This window comes from Solanum verrucosum, unplaced genomic scaffold (assembly GCF_900185275.1).
Source record: "Solanum verrucosum unplaced genomic scaffold, falcon-dt-bn FXZP01000284.1, whole genome shotgun sequence".
Classification (NCBI taxonomy): Eukaryota; Viridiplantae; Streptophyta; class Magnoliopsida; order Solanales; family Solanaceae; genus Solanum; species Solanum verrucosum.
Window position 1 is genome coordinate 1,119,252 of NW_026019936.1, and position 15,464 is coordinate 1,134,715.

General features: G+C 30.0%; 2 protein-coding genes across 2 annotated transcripts in view; one reads left to right on the forward strand and one right to left on the reverse strand.

The window, feature by feature from the left end:
• LOC125836196 (F-box protein SKIP22-like) overlaps positions 1–15,464 on the forward strand; it is a 218,576-nt gene that overhangs the window by 69,655 nt on the left and 133,457 nt on the right. The gene's annotated exons all lie outside the window — the stretch shown is intronic.
• On the reverse strand, positions 970–5,189 carry LOC125835656 (aluminum-activated malate transporter 8-like). Its single transcript, XM_049514772.1, has 6 exons — positions 4,904–5,189; positions 4,453–4,596; positions 3,699–3,971; positions 3,129–3,253; positions 2,612–2,755; positions 970–2,094 (listed from the first exon to the last, which is right to left on the reverse strand). Exons 1-6 carry the CDS (start codon positions 5,187–5,189, stop codon positions 970–972), a joined length of 2,097 nt encoding a protein of 698 aa, XP_049370729.1.

The window sequence follows — 15,464 nt, forward strand, 5'->3', positions numbered from 1 at the left end:
TTATGATATATCTTCTTGTCTATCTAATGTGTCAAATATTTTTTTTCATGTTGATCATGGTTCTTTGTAAATTAAATATATGAAATTAACGTAGAGACGTATATACAAGTATATTTTCGATAAATATAATCACCAACTTATCAAAATATGCATTTGTCAATCTAAACGAGATTACAAGAAACTCATAGTGCTTACATATAGTCCCTAATACAAGATCTCAATTCAATCTTCGAAAACCCCTTGGCTCCCTAGTGCTTGTTAAATAAATCAAAAATAAAGTTTATTTTTGCACATGCTCACCTCCCATCGATAGCAGTTATCGGACCTTACAAACTTAATCTCATACATATGGAGTCCCTAGGCATAAGTACAGGAAGAATTATTTTGTATAGAATTGATCCAGTTGACTATTGAGATGCTATAGCTAATTTTATCTATCACGCTAGACTTGTAAGTTTGTGCAAAAATTATATAGTTTTTATCAGAATCTTAGTTTTTGTGAAGTAACTATTGGCTGCAATTTGGAACAATGGGTCGAGCTTAAGCCCCTTAGCTTTGTAATTTTATTCATCAACATATTCTGGACACCCTTGACAGAACAAGGTGTTGTAGCCCAGTGAGTTTACATGCCTTGAAAGAGCCGGTAACAACAATTTTTATTTTTTATTTTTTTCATTTTTTTTATATCGTCCATGAAATTCCTGGCTCCGCCACTGCGTCTAATATATCAAGCTCAAATTAAAATATTAATTACAAGTACTAGTAGACTATTTTTTTTTTAAGAGCAATGAGGATAATTTCACTTTGTAGAGCAAAAACTAACTTGTATTACGCATACAAAATAATATTGAAAGGGAAATACTCGAACAAATTTCACTCCTTACACTTTCATTTGCAATTATTTACAATTTTCTATCTCAGTTAATTAAAAAAATTAAATACTATCATAAAGCTTTGTATCGACTAAATTTACAAAGTCTCCTTTTTCTCCGTCGTTTTCATCTCCTCCACTGCTGTTGTTACGGTCATCAATATAGATTCGAGAAATTGAATACTATTATCAAACTTTATATCTACTAAGTCTGTTAGTTCTACTTTCTTCTTAGTCATTTCCATCTCTTCCACTTTTGTTGTTGTCGTGTTTCCACGTATTCCAATAACAACAGGTTCTCCTTCTGTCACAGCTAGTGGATTACTCACTTGATTCATCCCCTCTAGGATTGTTAGTACTCCTTCAGTTGATTCGAAAAATTGTGTGCTATTACAAAGCTTTATATCAACTAAGTCCATAAAATCTCTTATATTTTTTGGCGTTTTCATCTCTTCCACTATTGCCATTGCGGTGCTTCCACGTATCCAAATAACAAAAGATTCCTCTTTTGTTGCATTTATTTGATTACTCACTTGATTCACCTCCTCTACTACCACTTTCCCCTTTGATTCTACATTGTCACTTATCTCGATCGTAACAAAATCACCACCATCCACATCATCCTCCACAATAGGATTCACCTCCTCTACTACAACTTTCCCCTTTGATTTTACATTGTCACCTATCTCGATCGTAACAAAATCACCACCATCCACGTCATCCTCCACAATAGGATTCACTTCCTCTACTACAACTTTCCCCTTTGATTCTACATTGTCACCTATCTCGATCTTGACAAAATTACCACCATCCACCTCATCCTCCACAATAGGATTCACGGTCCCACGGTGCAATATATGTGGCCAATGCGACCGGGATGGTGGAGGTGGCGACGTACTCTTCTTCTCAAACCGTGCTTTGCTCGAAAGCTCCTCGATAGCCTCAGAGATCTCGTCGACACATTTAGTGACGGAGATGAGTAATGACACGACGGACGCGGTGGGAACAAAGTCCATGACGCGCGATTCATCGTATCGAAAAAGGGTTTTTGAGGTGCCTAGTGTGAGTTTTAGGTCATCAATGACATTTTTTGTGTTACGTATCGAAGAAATTGGTTGTGCCATAGTTTTAATGGACAATGCAAGTTCTTTTAATGCATTTTTAGATTCCATAATCATTTTTTTGCATGCTTCTTCTGTCCTCCTCTCAAATTCATTTGGTGCCTACAAAATTAACCATTAATAATATGTTAATTTGACTATATATATAATAAATTTTAAGTTATATATATTATCAGTACAAATATATAATTTTTATACTATCATTTACTAAAATGTTTGAACATAAGTTTTAGTCTCTGAATAAACTTAAAAGATATCATATTATAATTTGTTTCAATTTATTTATGTAACATTATTGATTTTTTTGGCTTTTGGTGTTACAAAATGTTTGACCATTCAAAATATATGTAATTGTATTAAGTTGTTCAAATTTTTAAGTCTCATACTCTTTTAGTAATTATTCGGGTTTTTACTATGTACAAATTATAAAATCATATCGCGGTACATTATTGTGCAAGTAGGTTATCCTCTTAAATAAATGTCATGAGACGCGGTATTTTTTAACTGTTTCTAGTAATTCGTACAAATACCCCCCTCCCCCCCCCCCCCCCCTAAATGTATGTCACAAGGTGACAAAAAAAAAATAGGGATTAATAAAAAGAGTGTTTTATATATGTACCTGAGATTTTGAGTTTATATGGCTACTAAGAGCTAGAAGATGGCAAGCACATTTTCTAACAAGACTACCAATCTTCAAGTATTGTTTCCATGGATGATTAAACTTGAAAGCTCCATGAGGGGGTTCCCACCATGCTAAGTTTGCCTGAAACATCGAATAAACTATATATTATCAGTATAATTTAATTTATTATATTATGTTGCTGACTATCGAGTTTAAGTTATCAATCAAAGTTGTTAACTAAATTTATCCATAATATGAATTTCTTTTATATCGTTAGTGAATAAAACTTAAATTCTGAAAGTCGTTAGAAAGTAACACTCATGCATGTTACAAAGGTGATTTAAAAAAGTTAAAGAAAATGTCTTGTCATAATCAGACAAATAATAAATACTCAAATAATAGTAACCTCTTTTGGATGTTATAAAAAAAATGAAAAAAAAAGTTTTGACTAGTGATGAAAAATTATACTTTTTTTTTCTTTAAAATTATGAGAATTGTAATGTGATTTACTTACCAAAGATTCCTCAGTTGCCTTGGAACCAAGAATACTTAAAAAAGCTTCGTGAAATCCCTTTTCATTATTGTTGTTACCTTCAACACTTTTATTCTCAGAAATGTGAAAATATTCACTTCCAAATCCTGTAAAAACAACAAAAAAAAAATATTTAATTTTTTCAACTTGTTGCTGTACATAAAGTCCTAAGTTGATCATGTGACGTAAGGTTAGATATTATTCAGTATGTTTCAGCTTATGTGAATGTGTTTGATTATATATAGAGTTTAGAAAAAAAAGTTATTTTAAAAAAAATTACGATCTTATATAATTCATCAGGTTCATTTAAAGTATTTTTCTTTTTACATTTTGACACTCCTATTAAGAAATTATTTAATAATGTTAATTAATAAGAGGGAATATTGCTTAACTAGATAAGACAAAATTTAAAAGGTTAGAAAATCATTTAATGTGAACCATAGGGAGTATGACATAGGGGTCACATTTTGAAAGGTTAGGTAAATAAGAAGTTGAAAGTTAAATCGTTTCTAAATTAAAAAATAAAATAAAGTCATATATATTAAAACGTACCTTCTAGATAGCTTGCTAGCTTTTCAAGATTGGTACTAGCAAGCTTATGAAGATCTTCTCCGGCCCACACTGGACGAATAATCATGGAGATGATCATGACAGTGAAGACACCAATAAAAATAGTGGATATCCGTCGATGAGCCAATTGAAAAATATTTTCTGATCGATAACCGGAGACCGCAACCAAACAAAAGGTCAAGACAAATATCATGGTTCCATAGTCATACCTCCTCTTAATATGAGGGTAAAATCTTGTAAATGTACCTAAAGCACCTGCACATATCATTAGAAATGAGGTTAAATTTGTACTTCTTAATTCGTTTCAATTTATATAATTCTATTTTTTAAAATTTCTAGTTTATCCAATAAAAATGACATTTTTCTTGAATTTTTTATTTTACTTTTAACGAAAATATTTATAACTATGCAAATGTTATGACATACGTACAGAGCAAAAATTTACCAACAACCACATTTTAGCCCAATAGAAAAATAGTTATTGTCTTAGAGTTTCAATCTTGAAAGTTGAAACTCCATATCTATGAGTATTTTTTAAAGACAGTCTGAAAAATGACCATCAGTTTCAAAAGTATTTTTGTATAGTATATTTGTTAGGACCATAAATTTCAATAATTTTTTTTTTGCTGAAACTTATTTGTTGATTAGTCAAATATGTTTACATAGTAGACTTCATTCAGTTTGACATTTTTTTTTGCTATTATTTTATTATATAATATGCTTTATATTTTCATACCTACAATAAAGACCAAAACCCCAAGAATTATAGGATTTGGCCCTTCTCTCCCAATTAATTCAGCTAAGTATTTAGCTCCAAGACCAAATGCACCAGCTAGTGCTGTGCCAATTCCTCTATTTATGCTCTTTGATATGGTTGCACCTGAATAAATAAATAAATAAAACATCAAAAATCTAGATAATTCGTATCTAACATGATTTTTGATAATTCATCGCTGATACGTCTTTTGATAGGATTAGATTTTTTTTTTTTGTTATTTAGGAATTAGCTGTGAATTTCATCGCTAAATAGCTGACATCTAATAAATTTTTTTATCACATCCATAGTTAAATAGGATGAACGATGAGTTTTTGTATTGTTTAACAATAGAAACCGTCCATCGATAATTTCTATTTCTTTAGGTGTAAAAAATTGGAAAATTATTATATGAAAAAAAGAAAAGAATTACCCGCTGTAAATTCAAAAGTAACCACCACAGTAAGGACAGCCCACATTACTGGTTGATCAAAGTTATGAAATAGTGGTTCAGTGTAATAGAATAAAGAAACTAAAGTGAGAGCTAATCCCACTTTAAAGGCATGCCAAATTTTTCTTGGATCATCTTTGCCAATTTGCTTTGTGTTCTTAGCAATTTTTCCAATTTTTATTTGAAATTTTCTTGGAAAATCCTTAAGCTTGTTCCACCACATGGTGAAAACATTAAGATTTTCTTGATTTGTTGAATCAATCTCCATGAAGATACTTTTTTTTAGGATAAATGAAGTGTGTTGGAAGAGAAAGAAGAGAGACGAGTGAAAGGTGATGGAATGAGAATTGTGTAATAAAAGAATCTCAAGAACCTCAATTTATAGTAGAAAAAAATAATGAGGTGGAGTATTTTAACAATTTATATTTGTACATGAGTATATGTTATTTTAGGGGCCGATCTTATAATAATAATAATAATAATAATAATAATAATAATAATAATAATAATATTATTATTATACTACTTTAATAGATGAATAAAATAAAATAAAAACGGTGTAGATACTAGTAAAGAAGTCATTGAATTTGACTTTCTTGATTCCTTTCTTGTAGTATATAGGTCTGCTACTGAATTTTCCAGAAGAATGATATGATCATGAAAATCGATCATAAACCTCAAAATAATACGTACATAAGATATTTGTTTCATTTTAGTTATTTAAAGTGTGATCAAAAGGACATTAGCATTTGTACATACTAATATCAACAATGATATTTATCTTTGTACGTAGAACACACAAGTTGTTATAGAAAGTCGAAATATTATAAGTACTAGTAAAAACTATCTTGATAACAATAATATCTTATCTAATTTATAGCTAAATAAAACAAAAGAGGATGAAGATACCTAAAAAATGTCATTGAATTTAACTTGCTTGTTTCTTTTCTTGAAATATATATGACTGACACTGAATTTTTCAGAAGAATATCATGAACATAAAACTCATAAATCTCATAGTATGTACATATGACATGTCATTTATTTTTAGTTAGTTAAAGTTTGATTAAAAGGAGATACACATTAATACATATTAAAAATCAACAAGGTTAGTTTCACGCTTTGTAGATCACGCAAGTTGTCATAGGAGGCCAAAATATTATAAGTACTTGTAAAATTATGACTGTCATAAATAACAATAATATTTTATCTATTCTAATATCCCAATAAACAAAAGAGGGGGTGGTGGGGAGAGATACTTGAAAATAAAAAGTCATTGAATTTGACTTGCTTGATTCTCCTTACTTATGTAGGTCTGCCGCTGAATTTTCCAAATGAATAACACAATCATAAAAATCATGTTCCAGCAACAACAAAAGCTGCAAAAAAGACAACAGCGATACTACTGGAAAGGACGGTTTCAATATTTCCCATAAACCTGTACATATGATATTTGTTTCATTTTAGTTATTTAAAGTGTGATCAAAAGGACATTAACATTCGTACATACTAATATCAACAATGATATTTATCTTTGTACGTAGAACACACAAGTTGTTATAGAAAGTCGAAATATTATAAGTACTAGTAAAAACTATCTTGATAACAATAATATCTTATCTAATTTAATAGCTAAATAAAACAAATGAGGATGAAGATACTAAAAAAATGTCATTGAATTTAACTTGCTTGTTTCTTTTCTTGTAATATATATGTCTAACACTGAATTTTTCAGAAGAATATCATGAACATAAAACACATAAATCTCATAGTATGTACATATGACGTTTCATTTATTTTTAGTTAGTTAAAGCTTGATTAAAAGGAGATACACATTAATACATATTAAAAATCAACAAGGTTAGTTTCACGCTTTGTAGAGCACACAAGTTGTTATAGGTGTCCAAAATATTATAAGTACTTGTAAAATTATGACTGTCATAAATAACAATAATATTTTATCTATTCTAATATCCCAATAAACAAAAGAGGGGGTGGTGGGGAGAGATACTTGAAAATAAAAAGTCATTGAATTTGACTTGGTTGATTCTCCTTACTTATGTAGGTCTGCCGCTGAATTTTCCAAATGAATAACACAATCATAAAATCATAAACCTGTACATATGATATTTGTTCATTTTAGTTATTTATAGTGTGATCAAAAGGACATTAACATTCGTACATACTAATATCAAGAATGATATTTATCTTTGTACGTAGAACAAACAAGTTGTTATAGAAAGTCGAAATATTATAAGTACTAGTAAAAACTATCTTGATAACAATAATATCTTATCTAATTTAATAGCCAAATAAAACAAAAGAGGATGAAGATACTAAAAAAATGTCATTGAATTTAACTTGCTTGTTTCTTTTCTTGTAATATATATGTTTGACACTGAATTTTTTAGAAGAATATCATGAAAATAAAACTCATAAATCTCATTGTATGTACATATGACATTTCATTTATTTTTAGTTAGTTAAAGCTTGATTAAAAGGAGATACACATTAATACATATTAAAAATCAACAAGGTTGGTTTCACGCTTTGTAGAGCACACAAGTTGTCATAGGAGGCCAAAATATTATAAGTACTTGTAAAATTATGACTGTCATAAATAACAATAATATTTTATCTATTCTAATATCCCAATAAACAAAAGAGGGGGTGGTGGGGAGAGATACTTGAAAATAAAAAGTCATTGAATTTGACTTGGTTGATTCTCCTTACTTATGTAGGTCTGCCGCTGAATTTTCCAAATGAATAACACAATCATAAAAATCATAAGCCTGTACATATGATATTTGTTTCATTTTAGTTATTTAAAGTGTGGTCAAAAGGACATTAACATTCGTACATACTAATATCAAGAATGATATTTATCTTTGTACGTAGAACACACAAGTTGTTATAGAAAGTCGAAATATTATAAGTACTAGTAAAAACTATCCTGATAACAATAATATCTTCTCTAATTTAATAGCTAAATAAAACAAAAGAGGATGAAGATACTAAAAAAATGTCATTGAATTTAACTTGCTTGTTTCTTTTCTTGTAATATATATGTCTGACACTGAATTTTTCAGAAGAATATCATGAACATAAACTCATAAATCTCATAGTATGTACATATGACATTTCATTTATTTTTAGTTAGTTAAAGCTTGATTAAAAGGAGATACACATTAATACATATTAAAAATCAACAAGGTTGGTTTCACGCTTTGTAGAGCACACAAGTTGTCATAGGAGGCCAAAATATTATAAGTACTTGTAAAATTATGACTGTCATAAATAACAATAATATTTTATCTATTCTAATAGCCCAATAAACAAAAGAGGGGGTGGTTGGGAGAGATACTTGAAAAAAAAAAAGTCATTGAATTTGACTTGCTTGATTCTCCTTACTTATGTAGGTCTGCCGCTGAATTTTCCAAATGAATAACACAATCATAAAAATCATAAACCTGTACATATGATATTTGTTTCATTTTAGTTATTTAAAGTGTGATCAAAAGGACATTAACATTCATACATACTAATATCAAGAATGATATTTATCTTTGTACGTAGAACACACAAGTTGTTATAGAAAGTCAAAATATTATAAGTACTAGTAAAAACTATCCTGATAACCATAATATCTTATCTGATTTAATAGCTAAATAAAACAAAAGAGGATGAAGATACTAAAAAAATGTCATTGAATTTAACTTGCTTGTTTCTTTTTTTGTAATATATATGTCTGACGCTGAATTTTTCAGAAGAATATTATGAACATAAAACTCATAAATCTCATAGTATGTACATATGACATTTCATTTATTTTTAGTTAGTTAAAGCTTGATTAAAAGGAGATACACATTAATACATATTAAAAATCAACAAGGTTGGTTTCACGCTTTGTAGAGCACACAAGTTGTCATAGGAGGCCAAAATATTATAAGTACTTGTAAAATTATGACTGTCATAAATAACAATAATATTTTATCTATTCTAATATCCCAATAAACAAAAGAGGGGGTGGTGGGGAGAGATACTTGGAAAAAAAAAGTCATTGAATTTGACTTGCTTGATTCTCTTTACTTATGTAGGTCTGCCGCTGAATTTTCCAAATGAATAACACAATCATAAAATCATAAACCTGTACATATGATATTTGTTCATTTTAGTTATTTATATTGTGATCAAAAGGACATTAACATTCGTACATACTAATATCAAGAATGATATTTATCTTTGTACGTAGAACAAACAAGTTGTTATAGAAAGTCAAAATATTATAACTACTAGTAAAAACTATCCTGATAACAATAATATCTTATATAATTTATGTCACGACCCGAGCCTACACCCTGGACGTGGCCGGCACTCGAAGACCATTGCTGGTCCCCAAGCGAACCCTCATCCTGGCTGACTACAAGCGGAAAACTGATTCAAGCATACAAAGCTTAAAAACTGAAATAAAAGTTTGTAAAACTTAAATACAAACTTTAAGTCCAAAGAAAACTCTGTATAATAAAATATATACAACTCGCCTTAAAAAGGCAACTTTAGTCTTTAAAACATTTAATAAAATAAATGATACAGACTTCTCAACTATACTGACTATCTATGAAGCCTCTAACTGATAAAGATGGAAGTCGGGACAAGACCCACGACGTCCTAACAACTGATATAACTGAAAGGTAAATGAAATCCTCCGAAAGCAAGGAGGCTCACCATAGCTAACTCGAACTCTCGGATGTATCAACGAAGCTCCTGTTGATGATCCTGAATACATGTGTCTGCATCATGAAAAGATGCAGGACAAATGGCTCAGTACGTGGAATGTACGAGCATGTAAGAGGAATTCTAAAACATAAACATAAGCTTGAAACTTGATAGAAATGAAACATACTTACCTCTTCTCAAACTTACTCAACTCAAGGAATACTCAAGGGTACTCAAAACTACTCAAACTTACTCAACTCAGAAGTACTCAAGGATAAGATACTCAACTCCGAGATTAGATACTCAACTCAAGGATATGATATTCGACTCAAAGATATGATATTCGACTCTAGATACTCAACTCTGGATACTCAACTTTGAATACTCAACTAAATATGACTGAACTCATTTCAATATAAAGCAATTTAAAACAAGTGCAATATAAAGAAACAAACTGTTTAAAAACATGCTGTCAAATCTGTGTGTATGCAAGGATACAACATAACTCTTAAATGTATATAAAAATACAATAAACTGATGTATATAAAAATACAATAACTTCTGTGGGAGTTTCTCTAATCGACAACCATCACATAAGAGCTATAGTGATGATACAGCGATCTACCTCACGCTGCCAGCGCATCCTATACCCGGCCAAAGGTATAGAACCTGAACTACTAATGGATCCACTAGTCTATTTCGAAAAAGGTTCATCTAAAAAGTATGACCCTTTTCTACCCATGGTGGCTACATGGTTTATGGAGGCTGTGAGTTGTCTGAACTCTCCCCCATATCGGTGCTCAATACTACTCCCAAAAATATACTAGCTCTTATGTTTTAAAAAAACATACTTCTTTCTGCTGATTTGAGATAATTGCTCAAAAACTTAGCTCAAAGGTTATCTTGGAAATCTCAGTTTCCCTGGTTGCTTCATTTAGAAAGCTATTACTATTTTCTGAAAACTAGCCCGAAGGTCCTTTGGAAATCTCAGTTTCCGTTCTTATTTGAATGTGAAAACATTTATAAACTCTTTGGGAATACTTAGTCCCCATATACTTTTGAAGAAAAGGACTTGAAACTTTACTCTTTACTCTTTACTGAACTCAAAACTTAAGTCTTAAAACAAGGTTAAAACGTTTGTAAAAGACTTCTTAAAATATGGTTCATACCGAATTATGGACATGAACTACTCAATGCAAGGTTTTCAATAACCATAGATAGAACTCAAATACTTGGAACTCAAGAACTTCAATAATACTACTCATTTCAAGACTGCTCAACTCTGAGGGTTCATGCGGAATTATGACCATGAACGACTCAACTCAAGGACTCAAAGATACTTCTCTTCTCAAGGCTGCTCGACTTATAGGATTCATGCGGAATTATGGGCATGAACAATACAACTCAAAGACTTTATGGGTAACATGTAATAGTCCCATGCTTAGAAATATAATCTCAAAGGGTATTAGGAACTCAATACTCAAGACTTAGAACTTGAAGATACTACTCCTCTCAAAGATACTCAACTTCTAGAGTTCATGCGGAATTTATGGGCATGAACGACTTGACTCGTAGGTCTACATAACATTATGAACCTCATGTATGTGACTCTTCTCATCCTCTGACTTACTTCCTCAAAACTTAGTTCAAATCGATAGTTGATCTCAAAGGATTCACAATTGAACTCAAAGGCTTCCTTGAACTCTACTCTTAACTCTCTCTTGAATTTGAATTATGAATTATGAATTATGAATTCAAGAGTTATGATTCATGATATGAAAGATCTCAATAACAATATAGCTATTCGATAATTAGGAATATAACTTTTAAAAGAAACGTGAATTCAAGAACTCAAAATCAACTTATCTCAAGAATACTCTAATCTAGGGAAAGTTTCCTAGATTACTCTTTTACTGATCTGAAAGTAGATGTAGGGTGTGAGGACGAACTAGTCCAACACTATGATAGCCTTACATACCTAGAAGAACAAGATTCTTGAAGAATCTTGAAGAATATTTAAGAATCTTGAAGAAGAACTTGATTAGAAGCCTTGAAACCCTAGCTTGAAGGTAAACAATCAAGAAGACCTTTCTTGAGATTCTCGAGTTAGTTTCTTAAAATCTCTATAGCCAAAAATTATGATTTTCATGAGTGAAGATGAAAATCTGATTGTTTTGAGCTTTTTAATTAGTCAAGAAATTCGTTGATGGTTTTCTTGGAGGTAAAAAGACAAAAACGATTATTTTCAATATTTTCCCGTCGGCTAATTCGTAACAGCACTGTATAGGTTACTAAAATAGTCATAACGTTTTACTCAGATATTGGATTGACGTGAAACTGGTGGCGTTGGAAAGTAGATTCAATTACCTTTAATTGGATAGGTTATGGCTCACGTAACTCTTAATATTCTAAGAGATATGATCGTTTAAAGTTGACCTAAGCAGAATCTTACTTCAAAACTTAATAAACTTCAAGAATACTTATCAAGAACTCATCAAGAACTTAAATACATAAATTTCAAGAACGAAATTACGCTGAATAAATCATGATTGGCGTGTGGGTGAAAGAACCCAACACTATGGAAGCTTACATACCTCTTAGGGATCAAACCCATGGCGAAAATCCGCAACAAGATGCAAGAATCTCGACGAACGCTTTCATCCTTTTTCTTTTCTCCTCTTTTCTCTTCTTGAATTCTCAACTAAAACCCTAGGCGTATTTTAGGATTATAAAACTGAACCTAATAGGATTAGACCCTTGAAATATTATTAAAAACGAATTAAATCTGGTTGGGTAAGGAAAAGACCAAAATACCCCTCTTTATTTTCGGCTAACTTTCCTTAACTGGACAGCCTATCTTCAAAAGGCCATATCTCACTCATCCGACCTCGAAACATAGCAAACTCTGCGGCGTTGGAAAGATAATTCAAAGATCTTCGCTACGGTATCTGGTAGCACACCTAATTCATCCTGAGGTAGGAGTTATGGTTGTTTGAAGTCAACCCAAAACTCATACTTAAGCATAACTTGCAAAATTTCAGATTTTGCTATTTCCAATTTAATTCATTTTGAAACTCAAGGTGCTACATCTAGTGACCTTAACACTTAAGAAATTTTAAACTCCTTGGTAAAATCTTACTCACTACGAAGAACGGTTCGAGTCTTAGTTCAAAAATTTTCTGGGGTGTTACAATTTAATAGCCAAATAAAACAAAAGAGGATGAAGATACTAAAAAAATGTTATTGAATTTAACTTGCTTGTTTCTTTTCTTGTAATATATATGTCTGACACTGAATTTTTCAGAAGAATATCATGAACATAAATCTCATAGTATGTACATATGACATTTCATTTATTTTTAGTTAGTTAAAGCTTGATTAAAACGAGATACACATTAATACATATTAAAAATCAACAAGGTTGGTTTCACGCTTTGTAGAGCACACAAGTTGTCATAGGAGGCCAAAATATTATAAGTACTTGTAAAATTATGACTGTCATAAATAACAATAATATTTTATCTATTCTAATATCCCAATAAACAAAAGAGGGGGTGGTGGGGAGAGATACTTGAAAATAAAAAGTCATTGAATTTGACTTGGTTGATTCTCCTTACTTATGTAGGTCTGCCGCTGAATTTTCCAAATGAATAACACAATCATAAAAATCATAAGCCTGTACATATGATATTTGTTTCATTTTAGTTATTTAAAGTGTGGTCAAAAGGACATTAACATTCGTACATACTAATATCAAGAATGATATTTATCTTTGTACGTAGAACACACAAGTTGTTATAGAAAGTCGAAATATTATAAGTACTAGTAAAAACTATCCTGATAACAATAATATCTTATCTAATTTAATAGCTAAATAAAACAAAAGTGGATGAAGATACTAAAAAAATGTCATTGAATTTAACTTGCTTGTTTCTTTTCTTGTAATATATATGTCTGACACTGAATTTTTCAGAAGAATATCATGAATATAAAACTCATAAATCTCATAGTATGTACATATGACATTTCATTTATTTTTAGTTATTTAAAGCTTGATTAAAAGGAGATATACATTAATACATATTAAAAATCAACAAGGTTAGTTTCACGCTTTGTAGAGCACACAAGTTGTCATAGGAGGCCAAAATATTATAAGTACTTGTAAAATTAAGATTGTCATAAATAACAATACTATTTTAGCTATTCTAATAGCCCAATAAACAAAAGAGGGGGTGGTGGGGAGAGATACTTGAAAAAAAAGTCATTGAATTTGACTTGGTTGATTCTCCTTACTTATGTAGGTCTGCCACTGAATTTTTCAAATGAATAACACAATCATAAAAATCATAAACATGTACATATGATATATGTTTCATTTTAGTTATTTAAAGTGTGATAAAAAAGACAGGAACATTCGTACATACTAATATCAATAATGATATTTATCTTTGTACGTAGAACACACAAGTTGTTATAGAAAGTCGAAATATTATAAGTACTAGTAAAAACTAACCTGATAACAATAATATCTTATCTACTCTAATAGCCAAAGAAAACAAAAGAGGATGGAGATACTAAAAAAAAAGTCACTAAATTTAACTTGTGTGATTCCTTTCTTGTAATCTATATGTCTGGCACTGAATTTTTCGAAAGAATGACATGAACATGAAACTCATAAATCTCATAGTATGTACATATGACATATAATTCATTTTAGTTATTTAAAATTTGAGTAAAAGGAGATTTGCATTAATACATATTAAAATCAGCAAGGTTAATTTCGCTTTGTAGAGCACACAAGTTGTCATAGTAATAATAATATTTTATTTACTATTTGAAAAAAAAGTCATTAAATTTAACTTGCTTGATTCTCCTTATTTATATAGGTCTGCCACTGAATTTTCTAGAAAAATGAACACAATCATAAAAATTGTAGACCTCATAGTACGAACAACGTTTGCTTGATCATTTTAGTTATTTACAACTTGATCAAAATGAGATTAAACATTACTATATAACATTGTCAACAAAAATGGTTTCACTACTAGTAGAAATTGTTTTGATAACAATCATAATATTTTATCTACTCTAATAGTCAAATTAAATAAAAGAGGCTGGAGATGGTAGAAATTAGAAGTCATTGAATTTGACTTGCTCAATTTTTTCCTATTATTATATATATAGGTCTGCCATTGAATTTTGTTTTAAAAATAACATGATCATAAAAATCATAGACCTCATAGTATGTACACATGACATATGATTCATTTAGTTATTTAAAGTTTGATCAAAAGGAGACTAATTAATACTAATGCATACTAATGTCAACAAAAAATAGTTTTACTTTGTAGAACACTCATGATATTAAAGTTCTAGTTGAAATTATCATGATAACACTAGTATTTTATCGAAAAATAAGACGATCATGAAAATCATAGATCTTGTGATATAAATTATACATTTCCTCAAATTTTAGTGCAGTCAAGGGGTTTTGCTTGACTTAGTTCATGATTTACTTATTTATTCTTTCTTTCACTAAGAATTAATCTTTAATTGATACGAGTGTTGGGTATTTATTCTATATTTAATTACAAATCAACGTTAAATTTTGAACGTATCATAAATATTGATAAAAAAATATATTTAGATAGTATTTTTTTTTAAATGATGGATATTATTATGTTAAAGCTTGAATTTAAAAGTTTTTACCATCTTTCACGTCACATTAAGTGAAGATAGTTGAATTGATGCTATAACTATTTTAAATTTTTCTCAACTATATGGTATTAGATGATTTATACAAATTTTAGAGGTATCTAGATAATTA

Bases quoted from the DNA above. Each gene is read 5' to 3' on its own strand.
- LOC125835656 (XM_049514772.1), bottom strand. From the start codon at position 5,189: ATGGAGATTGATTCAACAAATCAAGAAAATCTTAATGTTTTCACCATG. The intron at 4,597-4,903 runs GTAATTCTTTTC...TTATTTATTCAG, and splicing joins TACTTTTGAATTTACAGCGG to GTGCAACCATATCAAAGAGC. The intron at 2,095-2,611 runs GTACATATATAA...TTAATTTTGTAG, and splicing joins ATATAAACTCAAAATCTCAG to GCACCAAATGAATTTGAGAG.